This window comes from Numenius arquata, chromosome 7 (assembly GCF_964106895.1).
Source record: "Numenius arquata chromosome 7, bNumArq3.hap1.1, whole genome shotgun sequence".
NCBI lineage: Eukaryota > Metazoa > Chordata > Aves > Charadriiformes > Scolopacidae > Numenius > Numenius arquata.
In genome coordinates this window covers 15842829-15860928 of record NC_133582.1, presented here as the reverse complement: position 1 = coordinate 15860928, position 18100 = coordinate 15842829, and the positions used below count along the sequence as shown (strand labels likewise).

At 39.5% G+C, this 18100-nt stretch overlaps 1 protein-coding gene across 1 annotated transcript in view; it reads right to left on the bottom strand.

Annotated features, from left to right (window-relative positions):
* The window catches only part of CDC40 (cell division cycle 40), a 42070-nt gene extending 24396 nt beyond the window's left edge, over positions 1–17674 (bottom strand). Inside the window, exons 1-3 of the mRNA XM_074150541.1 lie at positions 17480–17674; positions 7072–7158; positions 5406–5535 (exon numbers count right to left, since the gene is read on the bottom strand). Coding sequence (XP_074006642.1) covers positions 5406–5535; positions 7072–7158; positions 17480–17674 — 412 coding nt within the window. The remainder of the gene's footprint in view (positions 1–5405; positions 5536–7071; positions 7159–17479) is intronic.
* Between the last annotated feature and the right edge of the window lie 426 nt (positions 17675–18100).

The window sequence follows — 18100 nt, the reverse complement described above, 5'->3', positions numbered from 1 at the left end:
CTAAAATTTGGCTTTTCCTTTTGTGTATTATATGCCTGAACTACAATGTTTTGTATCCTAAAGACTATAGAGAGCAGCAGATACCTGACTACTTCCAAACGCTGGTATCACAGAGACATTCTTGATATAGAAGTTGAAGTCTGGCTGATCTGTCAGAGATCTGAGGTTTGCATTTGGCATGCTCTTCCTCAGTTTTCCATGGACTAAGAGACAGTACAAAAGTGACTCAATTATGCTATGGAATTTGTGAATTTGAATAAAATACATTCTAGAAGGGCACCTCATTTTCAAGAAGTTGTTTACTGCAAAGACAAGCTACAGATCTTAACCCTAATGTGGAAAACATCTTCAGTGCCTGTGTCGACTTCACCCCTCCAAACTCCTGGAATGAAGGGAACCTTACTGAGATGAGTAGTTCTCATCTAGATTTTAAAAGGTTGTTGGTACTGAGAAAGTTCAAAGAGTGCTTTTTGATTAAATAATTGGGGATAGCCAAGAATTAAAGAGAAATAAGCAATTTGGAACGACACACAATCTTAAAAAAGCCTTATCCTTAAGCAAAAGGTAGCACAGAAATCTGAAACTTCAGATAATAGGGATAGCAATAAGCACAGAATCCTATTTAAACTGAGGGCAGGGAAATGGAAAACCCAAGCATGCATAAAAAATGGCAGAGGCTAAAAATAGTACATGCGAAGCTGGAATACCTTTTTTTAAATTCATAAACTAATGTAATTGGTAGGACAATACTGACATAATTGGATAGAATACACTTTTTGAATACACTCTGTAGAAAGAATACAGAAATAAAATGGCAATACCAGTCGGGGGAAAACATGCTATATGCTACAGAAAGCTCAAAGACAGATCAGATTAACAAGTTAATAGCTTTAACAAGCATTAAAGGACCTTTTGGATTGAAATTCCAGGTTTAAGTAGTGGTGAGTACAGTTGCCAGGACCGTTCAGCCAGAAGATGCAACAACCATGAAATGGTGCTAGGGAAAGAACCACACTAATAATGACATATTTTAATCATCTCCTTGTAGTAGACTGTGCAAATCTCACACCATGCAGGATGCCTATATTAAGTAAAGAAGATTTTAAAAAGGAACAGAAAGTCAGCACCAAAGGGTAAAGCCTTTTCCAAATGCAGGGACACTTCAAAGATAGCATGTAGGAGAAAAAGAACTAATGCCTGCCAGCTATTAAAAGAAGACTTTAAAGAGACCAGAAGGAAGTGAGCACAGCTGAACAGTATGTAAAGAGAAACTATTAGAAGTAAGGAACTATTCTTCAAAGAGTTGAAATTGCATCCAAACGTGAAAAACACAAAGAATCAAATTCGAGCAGACCAAGTAAATACCCCCCCCCCAAAAAAAAGAAAAAGGAAAGCGAGGAGCAGATCACATAAGGTATAAAAACTGACACTTGTCCTTTGTCAAAACCTGCAGGGGCAGAAAGCGTACCAGACTGCATGTAGGCCAACAGATGATCTAAGAATGAAGAGACAGCATCAATGAGGTTTTTTTTAAACACGTGTTCATTACAGGGGAGCTTGGGTAGGCTCCCGTACCAGAACCTACCTTTATGGGTAACGTGACAAAATATCTATCTCCAAGTGAAATGTCAGGAGACTAAAGAGTCAACTAAGTAGGAAAACACTGGGACTAGATGGTAGTCATCCAAGAGATCTAAAGCTGAACCACAGTGCAAAAACTCTCATCTAATATTGCCACAATATGATAGAAATGAAATGTATCAAATATGATGCCAACTTTCAAAAGATGCTTCAGAGGAGATCTGGGGAACTACAGGTGAACCACCCAGACATTTGAATGGTTAGAAGTTTCAAGCAGTAGAAACTGTAATAAAGAAAACAATGAGTAGGCGCTTGGGTGAGCATTATATCTTGCAGCAGAGCAGACAACACAGATTTCTGTACAGGTAAATTACAATGCCAGAACTCCAAAATATTTCTGAGGTGAGCATAGCTTGGTTGATGTTGGATACCAAACCAAGTTAGACTGATTACAGGGTGCCTCAAAGACACTTTAAAAAACCCACAGGTCTTTACATGGTTAATTGATTAAAAGTTATTAAAACACTGGCAAGAATAAACGGTTGGTTTCCACAGCACAATGAAAGTAGGACCCATGCTCAGGCCCATGCTGTTCCACAGACTGATAAACAATCTGGGAAAAGGGAGTAAGTAGCTTTTACAATATTACTCAAAGTCATAGAGAAACATGCAATGTTAAGAATTCTTTGAAAATGAAGGGGAAAAGCCTCTCACTTTATTAAGCCAAAGAACAAATTCTTGGTGAGATTACATGTTAAAAGCTGTGTGCTGCCTTGCTGTTCATCTTGGGAATGATACAGTGGAACTCGCATAGACGTGGAAGGGAAACAAGCACAGCCATAGACGGGGAAAGGCTGCAACAGAGGAACAGGAACATTAACCAGATCTTTTCAGGTGGGAAAAAAAGCAGACTGAAATGAAGTTATGGCTGAGATCTATAAAATCAGGAGTGACACAGAAACAGTGAATAAGAAATGACTGCTCATGGTGTCTCCCAACACAAGAGACTAGGGGATAGTTCAGAACAGAGGTATTTCCTCACAGAAGGTGCTGGCTGCTGAACTGCCCGCAATAGGTTACTATGTACATAGAAAAATCACACAGGTTCAAGAAGCAGCTGGACAAATTTGTCAAAAACAAAACCCAAACAAAACCAACAAATTAACTGAAAAGTAATAAATATAGAGACCTTGCCCTTGTTTGAGAGAGTGCATATTGAAAAAAGTATTTAGACATATCACTATTCACTTGCTTCTTTCTGCTACACCTCACCAGGTGCCCATTGCTCATTGCTGCCCACCTGTCTGACAGGATAAAGGGCTGGAAGGACCCTCAGTCAAAGACAGCATGGATGTTCTGAGCTATCCAAGCATCACAAGGAAAAAGTGCTTTCAACAGTAAATATTTACTGCAAGAGAAAGAGATGACAAAGACTGTTTTCCAAAAAATACTTGGGTTTTGTTTGTGATGAATATATAGGTTTCTCAGTGAATATATATAAACTTTCAAGATTCTATATAACGCGCTTTTTTTTTTTTTTTTTTAAGACTACCATTCCCTTTGTCTTCTACCATGCTCGTCCTTCATTTACAATCACTGCTAATCTACATGCTAGCCATTGCAGATTTGTTTGAGACCTCCTACCTTAGAACAATGATGCTAAACAGAGGCCAGAGGTCTCAAGATCTGCAGCTTTCAATTAAGAGGTTTACTCTGTGTTCTTCTAATATGTTAAGACTTAGTCCTTAAAAATATGTATGACTTAGATTTATGTCTAGCAATTATACTTGCATTTTTATACTTGGTCTTTTCCGAGAAGATATTTATTGCCTCCTTCCAAATGGAAAAGAGAATATTGAATTTTTTAATAGACAGCTTTCTGACAACTTAAAGGAGTGCTGTTTTTAACAGACCTTCTAGTAAACCAGGATATCATGGTCATTTACTGCATCTTCTAGCTTGAGCTTCAGCTTCTCAGTGCTTGTTCTTGCAGTTTAAATTGCCTATCTCAGCCTTTTCATAGTTCCATTTTCACCGTATCCAGATCATTATCTGTTGTACATTTCTAGGAAGCTGAATATGATAGCTGCACATTTGCCAATGTTATCAGTCTTAAAAATATATTTTTATATTCTCCTGTAATACAGCTTTCAAGGCAGTTGCTGTACACTGACGATACAGAGCAATAGCAGGAGCTTTGAGTAGACTTACTAGTTTATCTTCCTCCAAACAAAACTTAACAAAAAAAAACCAAACCAAAACCACCAAACCAAACACTATATGCCTACAGACTCTTTTTTCCAGTATCTATTCCACCCCCTCGCAATGCACAACCCACACAGTGCAACATTTCATTTCACAGAACGAAATCTAATCTGTCTATTCAGACCCTGAATAGGCTCCTACCTGCATTGCCTGCTAAGTTCTAACACCAAAATTGCAGTCAAGTAAGTAAAAGTTATGCTATGGAACTAGACATCCATTTCTTAATATTGGCATTTTGCTTACATTCCACATCCTAACAAGTCAGTGAAAAGTACCTATGAGCTAAAACTGTGTAAAAGAAAAAAAAAAAAACCTGCCTTAAATACATTTCAGTTTTTAACATTTACAAGAAAACCTCTAATAAAATGCAAATACGAAGAGAAACCAAGGATGTTATATTCCCTGATTTTAGGTAGGTTTCACTGTAACACATGGCTCACACAGATTTAGCAATAGTCCCAATCTCATCCATAACAGAATGCAGTATGTGAATTCATGGATGCATGAAGCCCTAACGAATTTAAGAGGACTTGTGTGTAGGGAAGTGATTTTTGAGCCATGACGATTTGCAGGGAGTAGTATTTTGAATGTAAATACGAGTAAAGAAAGACACAAGTCTGTTGTGCAAAAAGTTGTGTTGTGACACTATGTTTACACAGAAGTATCAGAACTTGCCTAAATAAAGCGATACTTCACCTGAAAACATTCATATTTGCAAGACAAGCACCTGCAGTCAAGTTTAAAACAGAAGTGAAAGCTTACAATGAAACAGAGAAGAAAAATTAATCACTGTTATATGTAAATACGTGGCAGTTTTGTTCGTTCAAACATGTCCAAAAGAATGCTTAGCATCCATGGTCTTTCCACGTTTTCCCTATTTAAAAAAAATCAATTTTTCTTACAATCTATAGAAAGTCTATTTAACACCCAAGCCTCTTCAGAATTCCAATGTTTCATTTTTCAAATGCAACTATTTACAAGTGAAAAGGTTCTTCAAGGCAAGAAAGCAGCAACTATAACGACCATCAATATAGAATTCTTTGGGTCTGTCTTTCCTAAGAATATTTTAATAACGTATTCCCACTTTCTTCAATTCCTGTTAATTCAGCTTGTATCTAGAGCCAACCACTTTGAAGAATGTGACAACTCAGTAAGATTTCCTTCTGGTTTTGAGAGAGCTACCTTTAGTTAGGATCACATGAAAGAATCTATTTGCATAACAGATCTACAGTTATTTGTCATATTAAAAAGTGTGAAATTTTGATTTGTGTTTTCTAGACTGATGCAACTAATGGAAGGGTTCATTAAGAGGGGTTTGGTAGGAAGTCATACACTTGATTACAGTTTCAAAGGGAATTACAACATAAGATTTCCCAAATAAATATTACAATCTCCAGCTGTATGGATTCTCATTCAAAGACCTTTCCCTATTTTAGTAAGTGTGTTAAAAAGCAATTTACAGAACTTGCAGTCCTATTAACTGTTCCAAAGAGAACAACTTATTTTGTCCAACCTCGGCAAAATAAAGGTGGAGGTCAATTCTACTATTAAGGACTTACCATAGGTTGCAAATGTTCTTCTTTGTTGTTCAAACATGAAATCATTGATGTGAGCTGGTTCTGCATATCCAGAAAGCATATTTCTAGGTGCAGCCATTTGTTGAGTCCTAAATGGGTTTTCTGGTCCAAACTACAGCAATAATGTTAAAAGAAAGTATATCAGAATTACTAATTTCTTATTTATATGTCTGTACTTTTTCAGGAAAAAGACTTGTCCGTAACTGTAACGCAAAATGACTTCAACTTTAAATTTCTTTATGACTACTGAATAAGGTTCTTGGTCTGTTATTTTACACAGCAATTGCTTACACAGGTGCTTTGAACAGCTCGTTTCATGATTGAACTTTCTAGCCTGTATTACTGGTACAGAAGGCAAATCAATATCAACTACTTGACACAAAACATTGCCATTCAGTATGTCATCAGTACAAGCATTCAGAAGACAAAACCACAGCATACTATTCCTTGTAAGGGGGAGATACCAAGAAAGAGGTATCAGCTCCTACTAAACTCATGTACTTGATGTGGAAATTACACTGCCAATGATACTTTTGTGCATTTAAAAAGCAACTGGGGACTTGCTGTATTATTCTGGGAAATACACTGATGACACCCTGTCTCGCTTTTCTTCTTGTGAGGTGACAAACGCTAGTCTTCCTGACCAAGCCATGGTTAGGGAAAAGAACAGTGAATACAAACAAATGCAATACACCGAGACTAATATCAAACTAAGTTTTACTGTAACCCCTATGCTTGTCAGACGTATTTGGAGACACCTAAGACTGTTCCACATTAGGCTTCCTCAACTAAAACACTCACACAAGGTAACACTGTACTAAGTTTAATCAGTATTTTTGCTCACACGCTTCATGGCTTTGGTACGTTGCAAAATGCAAGCTTGCTATGTAAAGGCCAACTTATGTCACAAAAGATTTTCTAAACATAAAACATAACTAATGTAGAAATTTCAGACTGATGCAGGCAGCCTTTGTCTACCCAGAATGCTAACTCCTGGTCTAACAGAAGACAAAGAAGTTAAATACTGAAAAAAGTTAAATGAATAGCTATTTTTATCTTTCAGATAGCCCGTCAGTTATAATAAAATAGAAAGCGGTTCACATGGCACCAGGCAGTCCAAATTCAGCCTAAAGTAGTTTTTCTCTATACGCATTTAGCATAGCTTAAGTAGCTAAAGTACTTAGCACTGATGTGAATAATCATACTGAAAGTACTTGGATTTTAATTTTAAATCCTCCTCTTAAAAGTCATGTATACGCAAGACTTACAACCATTCATTGCACTCTAAGTAGCACTATGAGTAAATACCAAAAATGTGAAAATAGTAAGAGACCACTTTAATACAGTTCACATTTTACTCAACATCTTTATACTGCTATTTTCCTAGCTTTTTAATTTCTGTAGCTGTAATTCTGATAAGCACTTTTAAGATTCTTCTTAGAACAGCTTTATGCAGAATAGTAAAATTCAAGCATTAAAAATACCAACACAACTGTGTAGAATCTTTTTCAATTTGCCCAAACTAAATTCCAAAATACAGCAAGCATCAAAGAAGATATGTTTCATATGAATTTCACACAAGATTTATGGAACCCCTGCCCTTTAAGCCAAAAGCATTTCTGCTCTAAAGATCAATATTGTTTCTTACCTCAGGGGCAAACATGGTATCATAAGTGGGATTATATTGAACTTCCTTGATAGCAGGATCAAGGTGTACTCCTGTTTCCACATCTTCCTGAAATAAAACAGACATATTAATAAATCATTTTTCACATACAGACTCTTATTAAATATATGACATTACCACATTTCAGACCAAATTAGGGCCGTAGTTCAATTTGACACTTTAAGCACTATGAAAGGAGAAGAGTATCTTGGCCAAAGTTTCTATTTTTAAAAAATATTGATTGCAAAACCAATGTCGGGCCCTCACCAAGAAATTAATCTAGGATAAATGCAGAATTTTGCATGTGTATTCTTACTTTTCTTTTTTTTTTAAAGACTTCATGCACATATTTTAAAAACAGTAACAAGCTGGGAGTCAAGCTTTTTTTTTATAAGATACTTGAAAACCAGACCTTATAAAGAAGAGCAAATTAAAATGGTCACTAATTTAATATAAAAGTGTGAAAACTAGAGTCCTACAAAAGGTAGAAGGCAGAAGTCACGAGTAACTGTCTTTCGACAGTTGAGAAAAAAAATACTAGACATCAACACAAACATAAGTGTAGCAATGAGTTTCAGAGAATCCAACATTTCCTTGTCTCCGAGATTTTACCAAAAGGTATAAATGTAATTCAGCTTCAGTATTTAAACGCATTTCCAGGACTGTTGTGACAAAAATTTAACTCAATAGATGAAGGGTCAAGAAAGAAGGGCTAACCAAAAGAGTAATGTCTCAAGCAACTCAAAGGGAAAAACTCAGAAGGGCAGATGCAGCTGAAGACAGAGAAGACAGGAAAGAAAAAGGCTGATTAGGTGGCAGTGCTCAAAAACACCTGGTTTCACAGAGCTCTACAAAGGCTCATTTACATTGATCCTAAGTTGACACGACCACTCCCCCTACTCCCCTCCACCCCGCAGTTAATGGAGGAGAACGTTACATTGCAGTATTATTACTGTTATTGCTTCCTGCACCTTTATTCTAGAATAAATGCAGTTCAAAGGGATTTACAATGTGCTAGTATATTGACAATATCCCTAGTAATTATACAGGAAAAGCTATCTCAGCATCAGTGCTTAATCAGTGCTCACCTACAACAGGATCCAAAAGCATCTGCAACTCACAGAAGGAAGTGGCACAATAAAGGATTGAATTTTAGTAGTCACTTCATTAATAGAAAATTATCTTGAACAAACTCAATCATGCTTTGTACTATAGTATCTTGAAAGAGCAAAATCGCATGTTCTTTATTTATTTAAAATTATTAGCTGTTAAGCAATTTTACCCCCAATTCAGCAGCAGGTCAATTATGAACAAATTTGTTCAGGCATGTAAGACTTGCATGTCTTTACTTATGCATGTAAAACCTGGTTTTCTACAACACAGAAAAGAAAAACAGTACCTAAAGATCTTTGGATTGTTACTTGATTATATTTCGTTAAAACTACTCAAAAAAAACAAAAACAAAATTATATTTGGTTGAAACAGCTTAAAAAAAAGAGGTGCATTTATTAAAAAATAAAAAGAGAGAACGACATCAGTGATCCCATCAATTGTTTTTGTACTAAGACCACTGTCTTAGTAGAATTGTTAAGTCCAACTAGAAAGCTTTACTCTCACCGTACATCAATTATTTTAACAGGCAGGTCCAGCCATTGCACTGCTCTTACTGGAGCCCTCAGCGCTGCCAGTTCTTGGCCTGACCTCATTTCTCTCATCACACGACCTTTCCAATTCACTGGGCTTGGATGACAACGGCTACTGGTACATTCATAGCCCTGACTTTCATACACTACGAACTTGCCTAATCTCATCATTCAGCACCAAAACCAGACCCCCCTCCGACCCCCTGCTAGAATAGGAACATTATCAAAACCGTTACCTGACCTGTATTACCTACACACTTGTATTTCCTTTCACAGCTCCATGACCTAAGGACATTTTCCACAGACAACTTTTTCAAGTCACATCATACAGCTTGCTCTGTCAGCTAGACTCCACATCTTATGCACCAACCTTGTAATTTGAGAAAACAAAAATTAATTTAATTGATAATATGGCAAAATACATCTGATCAACTGCCAGTAGCATTTAAACAGTTATCAGTTTACTTGAAATTAAGACAGTTTTTTTTCCTGCTCTTTAAACTGAAAAAGTGAGAAAAATCCAGTTTTGCAAAAATGCCAAGAATTTTTCAGTTCTGCTATTTTTCCTCCTCTTTTCTCCCTGTTAAGTCCTATTATATGCTGCTCGGCAATTGAGAAATGAAACAGATTGTGCCATGAAAGCTGATCCTCTGCTGGACGATTATAGCAATTCTGGTTCTACTTCGCTGCTGGTGGAACAGTGCTGAGTCACTTGGAAGCCACACAATATGTTCATTCCTAGACCACCACAGGCACAGTCTTTCTGTGCGAAAACCACCCAGCCTTGAAATTGAAGCACGTTATATTTATCAGAGCTGCACTCCCTAAGACCTCCAGCCTTATTCATGCTTTCATAAATTTGGGCATCAAATGATGATCTGTTAACATGCTCCTGAAACACATAAGGGTTATCTTTTCATTATGCCATTTTGCTTTAAACTATATAATAATTTGAATGTGTCCCAACTCCCTACTTCACCTTCTCAGTATTTTAAAGAATTGAAATCTTGATAGGAAAATATTGACATAACATATTCTGAAATGTTGGTCTACAGCAAGAGTTCAAATTGCAGCAGACAAATTATCCTTTGGTCAACATCCGATAAATGCCATTATGCACAGCACTAGTTAGGTAGCAGAAACATTAAAAATATTAATGTAGCTCATCAGTCATTTCCCAAATTGGCAACCTATCTGCATTGGGGCGCTTTGGGTTTTTTTTCACGAGAGGAAAGAACTCATCAGCAACCTCTCTACACATGGTGAAGATCACTGGGTACAACTGCATGCGTTGCCAGAAGACTCTTTCAGCAGAATTCATCTTTCCGAGACCCAGAACACAAAAAAAGTAAACATACAGATCTTACAACTCTGTCCCTTTATGCTGGCAACAGCCCACAGAATTTACCTGCATGCATTCCAGATGTGTTTGCCATAGCTACAGTGAAGAGGGAAGGGATCACAGGAGCAGCAGTCTGGCGGAGCTGCGACTGAGATAAGGCAATCTAAGGGATCTCGTCCCTCTGCTGTGCTGTGGTTTTTTCTTTGGTCACACATGCCATGTCTTGATTTATCTAAAAGCCTAAGGTGAGCAATTCATTATGCAGCTTATGTCCAAAGTGTGACACGAGTGGCTCTGCGGGATGGAAGACTATCAGTAGCTAGGCTGAGAGAGGAGGACATCTGTGAATTTCACTGAATTTCACTGAATTTTTAGAGCTGGAAGGGACCATAAAGATCATCTAGTCCAACTCCCCTGCTGAAGCAGGATTGCCCAATTTAATGATGGGCTAAGTATTACCCTAGGTTAGCCCCACTCACAAAAGCACAGGAATCATAAAAAGGGGAGTTAAGAAGATGTCAATTTAAATTAATACAGTGTTCCTCCAGAGAAAGCTAAATGTTCAGCCGTAGGACCGGCAGAGAAGCAGCTTGTGTTTGCTGCAACTTGGAATTTGTATAAATATAGGCCGTAATATCATTAAAGGTGGTATACTGCATATAACCTGGAAAAAAAGAATTAAGGTTTTAGGAAGTTATGTTTTACTGAATATGGCTATCTTGGAAGACACAATACTACAGAGCTGCAAACTTCAGCTCTACATGTCACCTCCTGGATTTTCTCAGCGCTGGTAACAAGCGTCCAACTGAAATACAGTGGTTGCATTGGGCACCACGTAGCAGGTAAGACACACGCTACCAAAAAATGTCCAAAAGAGAAAATCAAGAATGATCAGAGGTCCAAGGACCTGTATAGAAAAAATGAACAACGTAATTCAGCCTAAAAAAAAATTCAGATTATACAACTGAGCAGAAATAAGGACAGCCAAACACTGAAACTTCTCAGTCTATAGATCCACTGAAGTTTGTTAAATGAGTGTCTGGCCAGACAGATGTAGATATCACTTGATGCAAGACAAAAAAGAAGCAGATGATGTCTTATCACCGAACTACTTGGTGTGTTGGTTGGGTCTCTTGTTTTTTAAATAGATGTGTATTTACTTGCAGTATTGGGTTGATTTACAGTTCAGATATGATTCGATTAGGTAAAAAAAAAATTCTTTGATACTTAAATGGTCTCCTTTTGCCTCTTTCATCCTACAACATAGTATCACACTATCGCAGGGGAATGGCACCCGGGGCTGTACTCTGGAGCATTAGCATTTAGTAAGGAATCTACCTTGAGACAGACAGAAGCCTTCCACGCCAAGCATAGACAAGCAGGTGCTTCACTGTAACTCCCTGGATATCACAGAACGTCTAGCTCCTACCAAGGTGTGCTGCTTTAGTCCTACCATAAAGGCCCTTTGGCCAGTCAAAAGTCAGCATAGGAAAGAACACAGGAAATAGAAGGGATTTTAGACTATAAAGACAGTACATCAGATTAGCTTTCCTTTTTGCGGATTCCTTAAACATGCCACAGTCTAGTTTGTCTTCGGAAAAACCCTACCTGAATGCCATAAACCAAAACCATCATCATCTATTAAAAGTATTTGATTTATAGAATGCAAAGCAATTCATTAATTAAAAAAAAAAAAAAAAAAAAAAAAAAAAAAAAAAAAGAAAAAAAAGCTTGCTAGAAGTTTTCTTCTACGTGTATGGCAGACCCAAGCATTTTTGAATTAAACACAGGCCAAATCTCTGTAATAGGCATTTGTAAAAAGCAAAACCTTAAATAAAAGAAACAAGCTGCAGCATGGACTGCAACACTGGATGCTAATTCTGTTCCTTAAAATACAATGTTGTTTATGTTAAGGCATCTCACAATCCTTTTAATCCACAATATTTTTAAATTTCAGCCAAATTCTGTAATTCCCACTGTGCTAACGTGTCGCTATCTGTAAGTTTAATGAGAGCCATTTATGCATTTAGAAGTAGAATTTGACACTTAAATCTCAAGTGTTTGTCTAAACAGGAAGTTTGCTAGAACAAAGCAAAGGTCAGAGTTTTCCAGTTTCATCAATATCATGGAAGCAAAGAGCTGTGATGTCTATATGGCTTTTTTTCCCTGGACATATTCAATAATAAACCTGCAATGTTCCTTTCTCCCCAGGTAAATTAATTACTAATTAGCCAAATAGCTGAAAAGGGCAGGCTGCTTTGCATAAGATTTCATTAGTTTTAATTATCCATTAAATTAAAACATGGTAAATTAAGGCCCCATCCCATGAGCCACAGAGATTCAAGCAATTTCTCATGTACCAATTCTTGCATAAACCACTTGGGCTGTCAAATACGCAGTATTATCTCATTCTAAAGACTTTCAGATTTATTACCAAGAGATTAATGGCATTTACAGTGAAGACCCAACATTAAGATTTGCTTGTTATCAGCTTTTAGTCATTCTACCCATTCATACACTCTTAACAGTAAATGCCCATCCCACTAACTTCAACAGAATAAAAATAAACCAGTAAGAAAAGCGTATGTTGCTAGGCTAGGTTCCCAGCGTCTTGCAGGATGACGAGTTCTAACCATCTACTCTCTACAAGATATTTTGTGTCAAAGAAAGCAAGAAAACCCACCATATTAAAAGAAGCCCAAACATTTCTAACACACAAACCCTCCCAAGTTACTAACGTTAATCACTGCACAGAATGGTCGCACACTGACTTTCTATCTTTCCTCTCTCCATAGCTTAGGGATTAGGTTTTAAAAATATTAAGAAATGGGACTAAAATCTATTTCTTCCCCTGAAGTAATATTTTTCTGGTCACTTGCATAGTGCCAAAGGTAAACTAGATTCAAGAGAGAAGCAGACCCGAGACTTCCAACCCCTTCCCACATTAAAGACCACACAAACCCTCCAGCTCCTGCACTGGGCCAGGCCAGCCTAATTGATTTCAACCCAGTTGAGTCTCCTCTCCTCAAAACCACCGAACAAGACACTGTAGATAAATACTGTAAAATCTGCTCCCATCCAAGTCTCACACTGAGCTCATGGAGATCAAACAGTAAATGTTCTCTCCAAAAGCAAAGCTTATAGCTGCAACATTTCCTGCAAAAGTGATTTCTTCGCAGAATGCACAATTTCCTTAATTTCCTTCAGCATTTTTAATTCAATAGTAAAGGTAAATACTTTGTGAGCAACCTTAGAGTGATTTTTATTCATATCAGTAGAAGCTGTAGGAAAATGAATTATAATTGGGTTTGGCAACGTTTAGTAAAATATAACTTAGAAAGAATCCTAAAATAAGAGCTTTATAGTGAAAAAAGGAAACTGCTATGTTATAGGCCTTGAAACACATGCTGGCCTCTACTTTCAAATCAAAGGCAGCACTATTAAAACACTAAACAAACATTCATAATGCTCTGGTGTTAAGGACCAAGTAAGCAAGTGGCTGTATTTGACTTTTTCAGTTTATATTCTTAATTATTCCACACATAAAAGCCACCCAACAAACACCTTACTTTGCCAGTTTCTGGATATCTAACGGCAAAGGTGCTCTACATCATCAGATTCCCATGTCTTAATCCTGGGTTTCTTCTCACTGTGTTTACCTTAATCAGTTCACAAAACTGGTGCCTTTAAGAGCATAAGAGATGAAGAGCCTGCCTTGCCCAGTATCATGGCCACTGCCGTGCTGGGGAGGAGATCTCTATGGCCAATTCACACCCAGTCCCTCAAGTTCGCCATAGGTTCATACCCCATAATAATCAGAGTCCTGGAGCTACCCATCCTGCAGCAAGACGCTGTTACACAGCAGAAAGGCCTAAGGCCTTACTTCAGGTGGATCTATTTCTCCTTAAAGTTGGCGGGAGCAACAGACAGCAAGAGCCTCTGCCTGCGTGAGGCTTGACTAGTAGCAGAAAGCACTGGTGTTCCTATACAGAAGGGAGATAAGCCTCCCTTTCTCTGGAAGCCACACGTGTGGCATAGGAGACATCACAAAGACAAAAATGTTGTACCTACCATTGATTTTAACTGCCTTAAATCTCACCATGAAGCTGACTAAGGCAAAAAACATCCGTAGAAAACCAGTACCAAAGCACCAGGATGGTGAGTGCTTAGCCAGTGCAGTTACTACACAGTCAGATGGGATGGTGGAACAGCCTCTGTCAACACCACTGTCATGCTTACCTGCTACCTGATGTTGTATTTGGAGTAAGAAAATATCTCAATTAACCTATCCACTCTCCCCACCAATGAAAACATCAGCCTTACGATAATTTGATGCCTAGGGGAGAGTAAGAACTGGGCAAGTGTACACGACAGTACTTCTGCACTCTCCCAGCAGCCAAATATTTTCACGTTAGAAGACTTTGTGAGCTTAAAGAAATCTGTGCATTTACTGTTCAATGGATCTCTTCCAAGTATTTGTCCAGATTCTCCTTGTAACAGTGTAAAGTTCTTGCATACACAATATTTCTTGGCGTGGGAACAGTCTTACGTGTTGCATGAAGAACTGTATCCTTCTGTCTGTTTTGAACCCAGCTCCTACTAGTTAGCTTAGAGTTGCTGTCCTGGAAGACGCAGTGGGTATTCAAGCCGCTCTCCATGCTGTTTAATGACTTGGTAGGTCTCTGTCATACTTTTCACCTCAGTCATCTCTTGTTCAGTTTTGGCCTCTTCAGTAATTTCTCATACAGAAGCAGGATGCTTCTTCAGCCTGGCTGCCCCTTCTCTGAACTTTTGGAATGTATCCTTTTCTGGATGAAGGGACCCAAAGTGCATGCTTTCTTCCTCTGGTACCCTAATGTTTTCAGCATCAGTGGTGCTTTAGCAGTAGTAGAAACATGCACTTTCATCTAGTCAGCTTTCCAATTTATAATTAAAGTAGAAGTACAGCTGGACTGAAGTAACCGATAATTATATATCAATGTTATTTATTATGAGTAATTTAACATCAAGATCAGCAATAGGCCTATTTTAACAAGCAGGCTGTAAGACGAGGATGTAACAAAAGCTATCCCCTCAAACCTTTAAAACACAGTTACAAATCATTACTATAGTTTTCAATTATAGAAACATTATTGTCACAGAAATACAATTTTATATATCTATGATGTACTTCGAGGCAAAGACTCAGCAGATTTATGTAGACTAAAGAAATACATCTTGGAGTAATATCTTAGGGCTATATTTGATATGTACATTTAAGTAATAACAAAGAAACTGAATGCTGTAGCTGAGTGTGCTGAAGAGTGGGGAACCTATTCCTCTTTAAAGTACATGTAAACCTAACGCCTGCGCAAGTTAACAGGCCAACGTTCTAAACCAGAAACAGGCACAATGATTAGATCTAGGACGCAGAACACCAACCACTTAAGATTTACACTCTCAACTGCCAAAAATGCACTTGCGTGCAGCTGTCGTTTATACTTATTGTATGACTAAGCCTTCTAGCCTCCCTTTTTACCACCATCTTTTCTTATCCATTCCTGGTCCCTTGTGTAATACATATCCATGCACTTAAGAGTACCTGGTCCTTATTCATGTCAAAACAACATTTGCACAAGTCAAGTGATACTTGAACCGTAACTCTGCTTTCCTCCTCACTCAGCTTCCTGTTTTTCCAACCCTGTACTTAAAGAATTCTTGTAACCTACACTCAAACATAATGTCTTTTAGGTTTGTTCAAGCAAGGGCTTTCTAACCCTAAAGAATTAGGGTAAATTCCTGAGAGGGTGACTGGCAAACTCTCACTGCTGATTGGTGGGATGTTATCATTTTTAGACATGGAAGGCCTTGAAAGTATGTTGTTTAAGAGACCAGCACTTCTTTCTTGAACCACAGAAGTCTGAAAAGAAACCTTGATATCACTCTACAAGGAAATGACCCTTTACTCCTCAAAAGAAGTTGCAGTGCTAAAAGAAACTCCAGTATGCTGTGTATTCAGAAAGCCTCAGCTTGAAGTCATTGATCTTTTCAGTATGTGCATCTCATCTATGGTCTCAAAAAAGACAGACAACATTTTAATGAAACATCTTGATATTCAGAAACTTCACTTCCTTTTTAACTCAGTTAGCAGAACGCCTGCAGCAAAGACAGTCCTCATTGCACTGGTGGATACCCCTTTCAGGGCACAGTCTGGCAAACAGCATCGAATGGAATGTGCTGCTGACGCCTCACTCTTTCCTCCAGCTGCTTGTTCCTGCTCTGGCACTGGGGATTTACCTGTGCTGGCACAGCGTGTTTGCAGTTGCATTGCAAACCAGATCAAGGAACAGATCCAAGGACAAATAACTCCACCAGAATGATTTTTTTTTTTTTTTTTTAAATTCAGATCAGCTCCCTGATGTCAGCCACCAAACAACTGCACAAACCTTTGTGCTGGCATGGCAAAGGGAAAACCTGTTGCTACAGCCTAAAGAGCGGCAAAGACCACAGCCAATGCTGCTTGCCACTTATTATTCACACTCAAAAGATATTACAGATGTTAATTAGCATTCCTTTCAAAACCTGTATAAGACAGTCTGCCAGAGGCTGTAATTCAAGAAGTTAGATATTTCTAAGACTCTAACAGATAAGAAAATGCACGTGTAGTCAGTATATACAATATAACATGCACACACAAATATTATCAGTTGCAACAGCATATGAATTAACTAATGACAACAAAGTGAAAGAGTCCATCCACCTCTTTGTCACAAAGCAGGAAACTTTCAGAACAACTGGAAGCAACACACTACTACAGTGACAGTCATCACAGTGAGATGCCTGCTTTTGATTAGAAACTAGTTGCCTATACTAAAATCACAAAACCAAACCAACACCTTCCCCTCCCCCCCTTTTGCAGTCACAGAAATTAAATAATATGATACTGATCTTGGGAAATTAAGGTTCCCAAGCAACACTAGTATGAAAACAGTAACACCGATCAGCTTTCAGGCTGCTCTTTAGAACTGGACTCAGCTGCACTCAGCCTATCAAGTATCGATTTCACCCCACCACCCAGGCAAACCACGCAGAAAAATATCTCAAGCTCAGAGGAACAGAACACAGGAGTATCTGAAGAACTCTAAGAAACGCACGGCTTTGAGACAAAGATAATACGCTTTAATACACCTAACCCTATAACAGTGGGATCCACCGGCTGCGCTCCCGGTCGCAGGCCCTCCCTCCCCGGCCCCTACACCGCGGGCAGGGCAAGGCCAGGCGGCAGCAACGTCCCCCCCGCCGGCCCCGCACCCGCCCCAGCACCCTGCCCTTCCCGCCCCGGGGCTGCCCCAAGGCTGTTCCCGGCGCTGAAGGCCGAAGGTGAGGCCGCAGGCCCTGTTCCCTCGGGCGGCTGAGGGACGCCTACCTTCACGGCTACTTCCGGGGCCGCGTCGACGGCGAGGGTCGGGGGGGCGGCAGGCGGCGCCCGGAGGTGCAGCACGGCGTCGCGACTGGCGAGCACGGCGGCGGCGCGCTGGGAGCTGCCCTCCGTCTCGGGCTCCGAGTCGGGCTCCGAGTCGGAGCCGCCGTAGGAGGCGAGCGCGGCGATCGCCGCCGACATCTTGGCGCGGGGGATGACGGGACGACCAGGTCCTGACAGCTCCACGGAGCTCGCCACATCCCTTCCCCCCGCAGGACGGGCGAGGCGGGGCTGCACGTTAAAAGGTAGCTCATTAAAAGGGAAAATACTCTTTAATGGACAAATTATGGTCTTCTATGGGATATAGAGGCGTTTAGAGGGGAATCATCTCCTTTTGTTGTTGTTGGTGCTTAAGCTTTCAGGACTCCTGGGCGGGACCACTACAAGCTCCAGCATGCAACGCGGTCCTGGCCGGCCCAGGCGGCTTTGCGGGACCCACGGCCCCGGTGCCTGTGGCGCGGCTGCTGCCGTCCGGCCGCCCGATTTGATGGCGCCGCTCGTGCCAGGGAGACAAGCGCCAGGGGGAACTTCCTGGGGAACGTGCGCCCGCCGATGACAGAGGCGGTC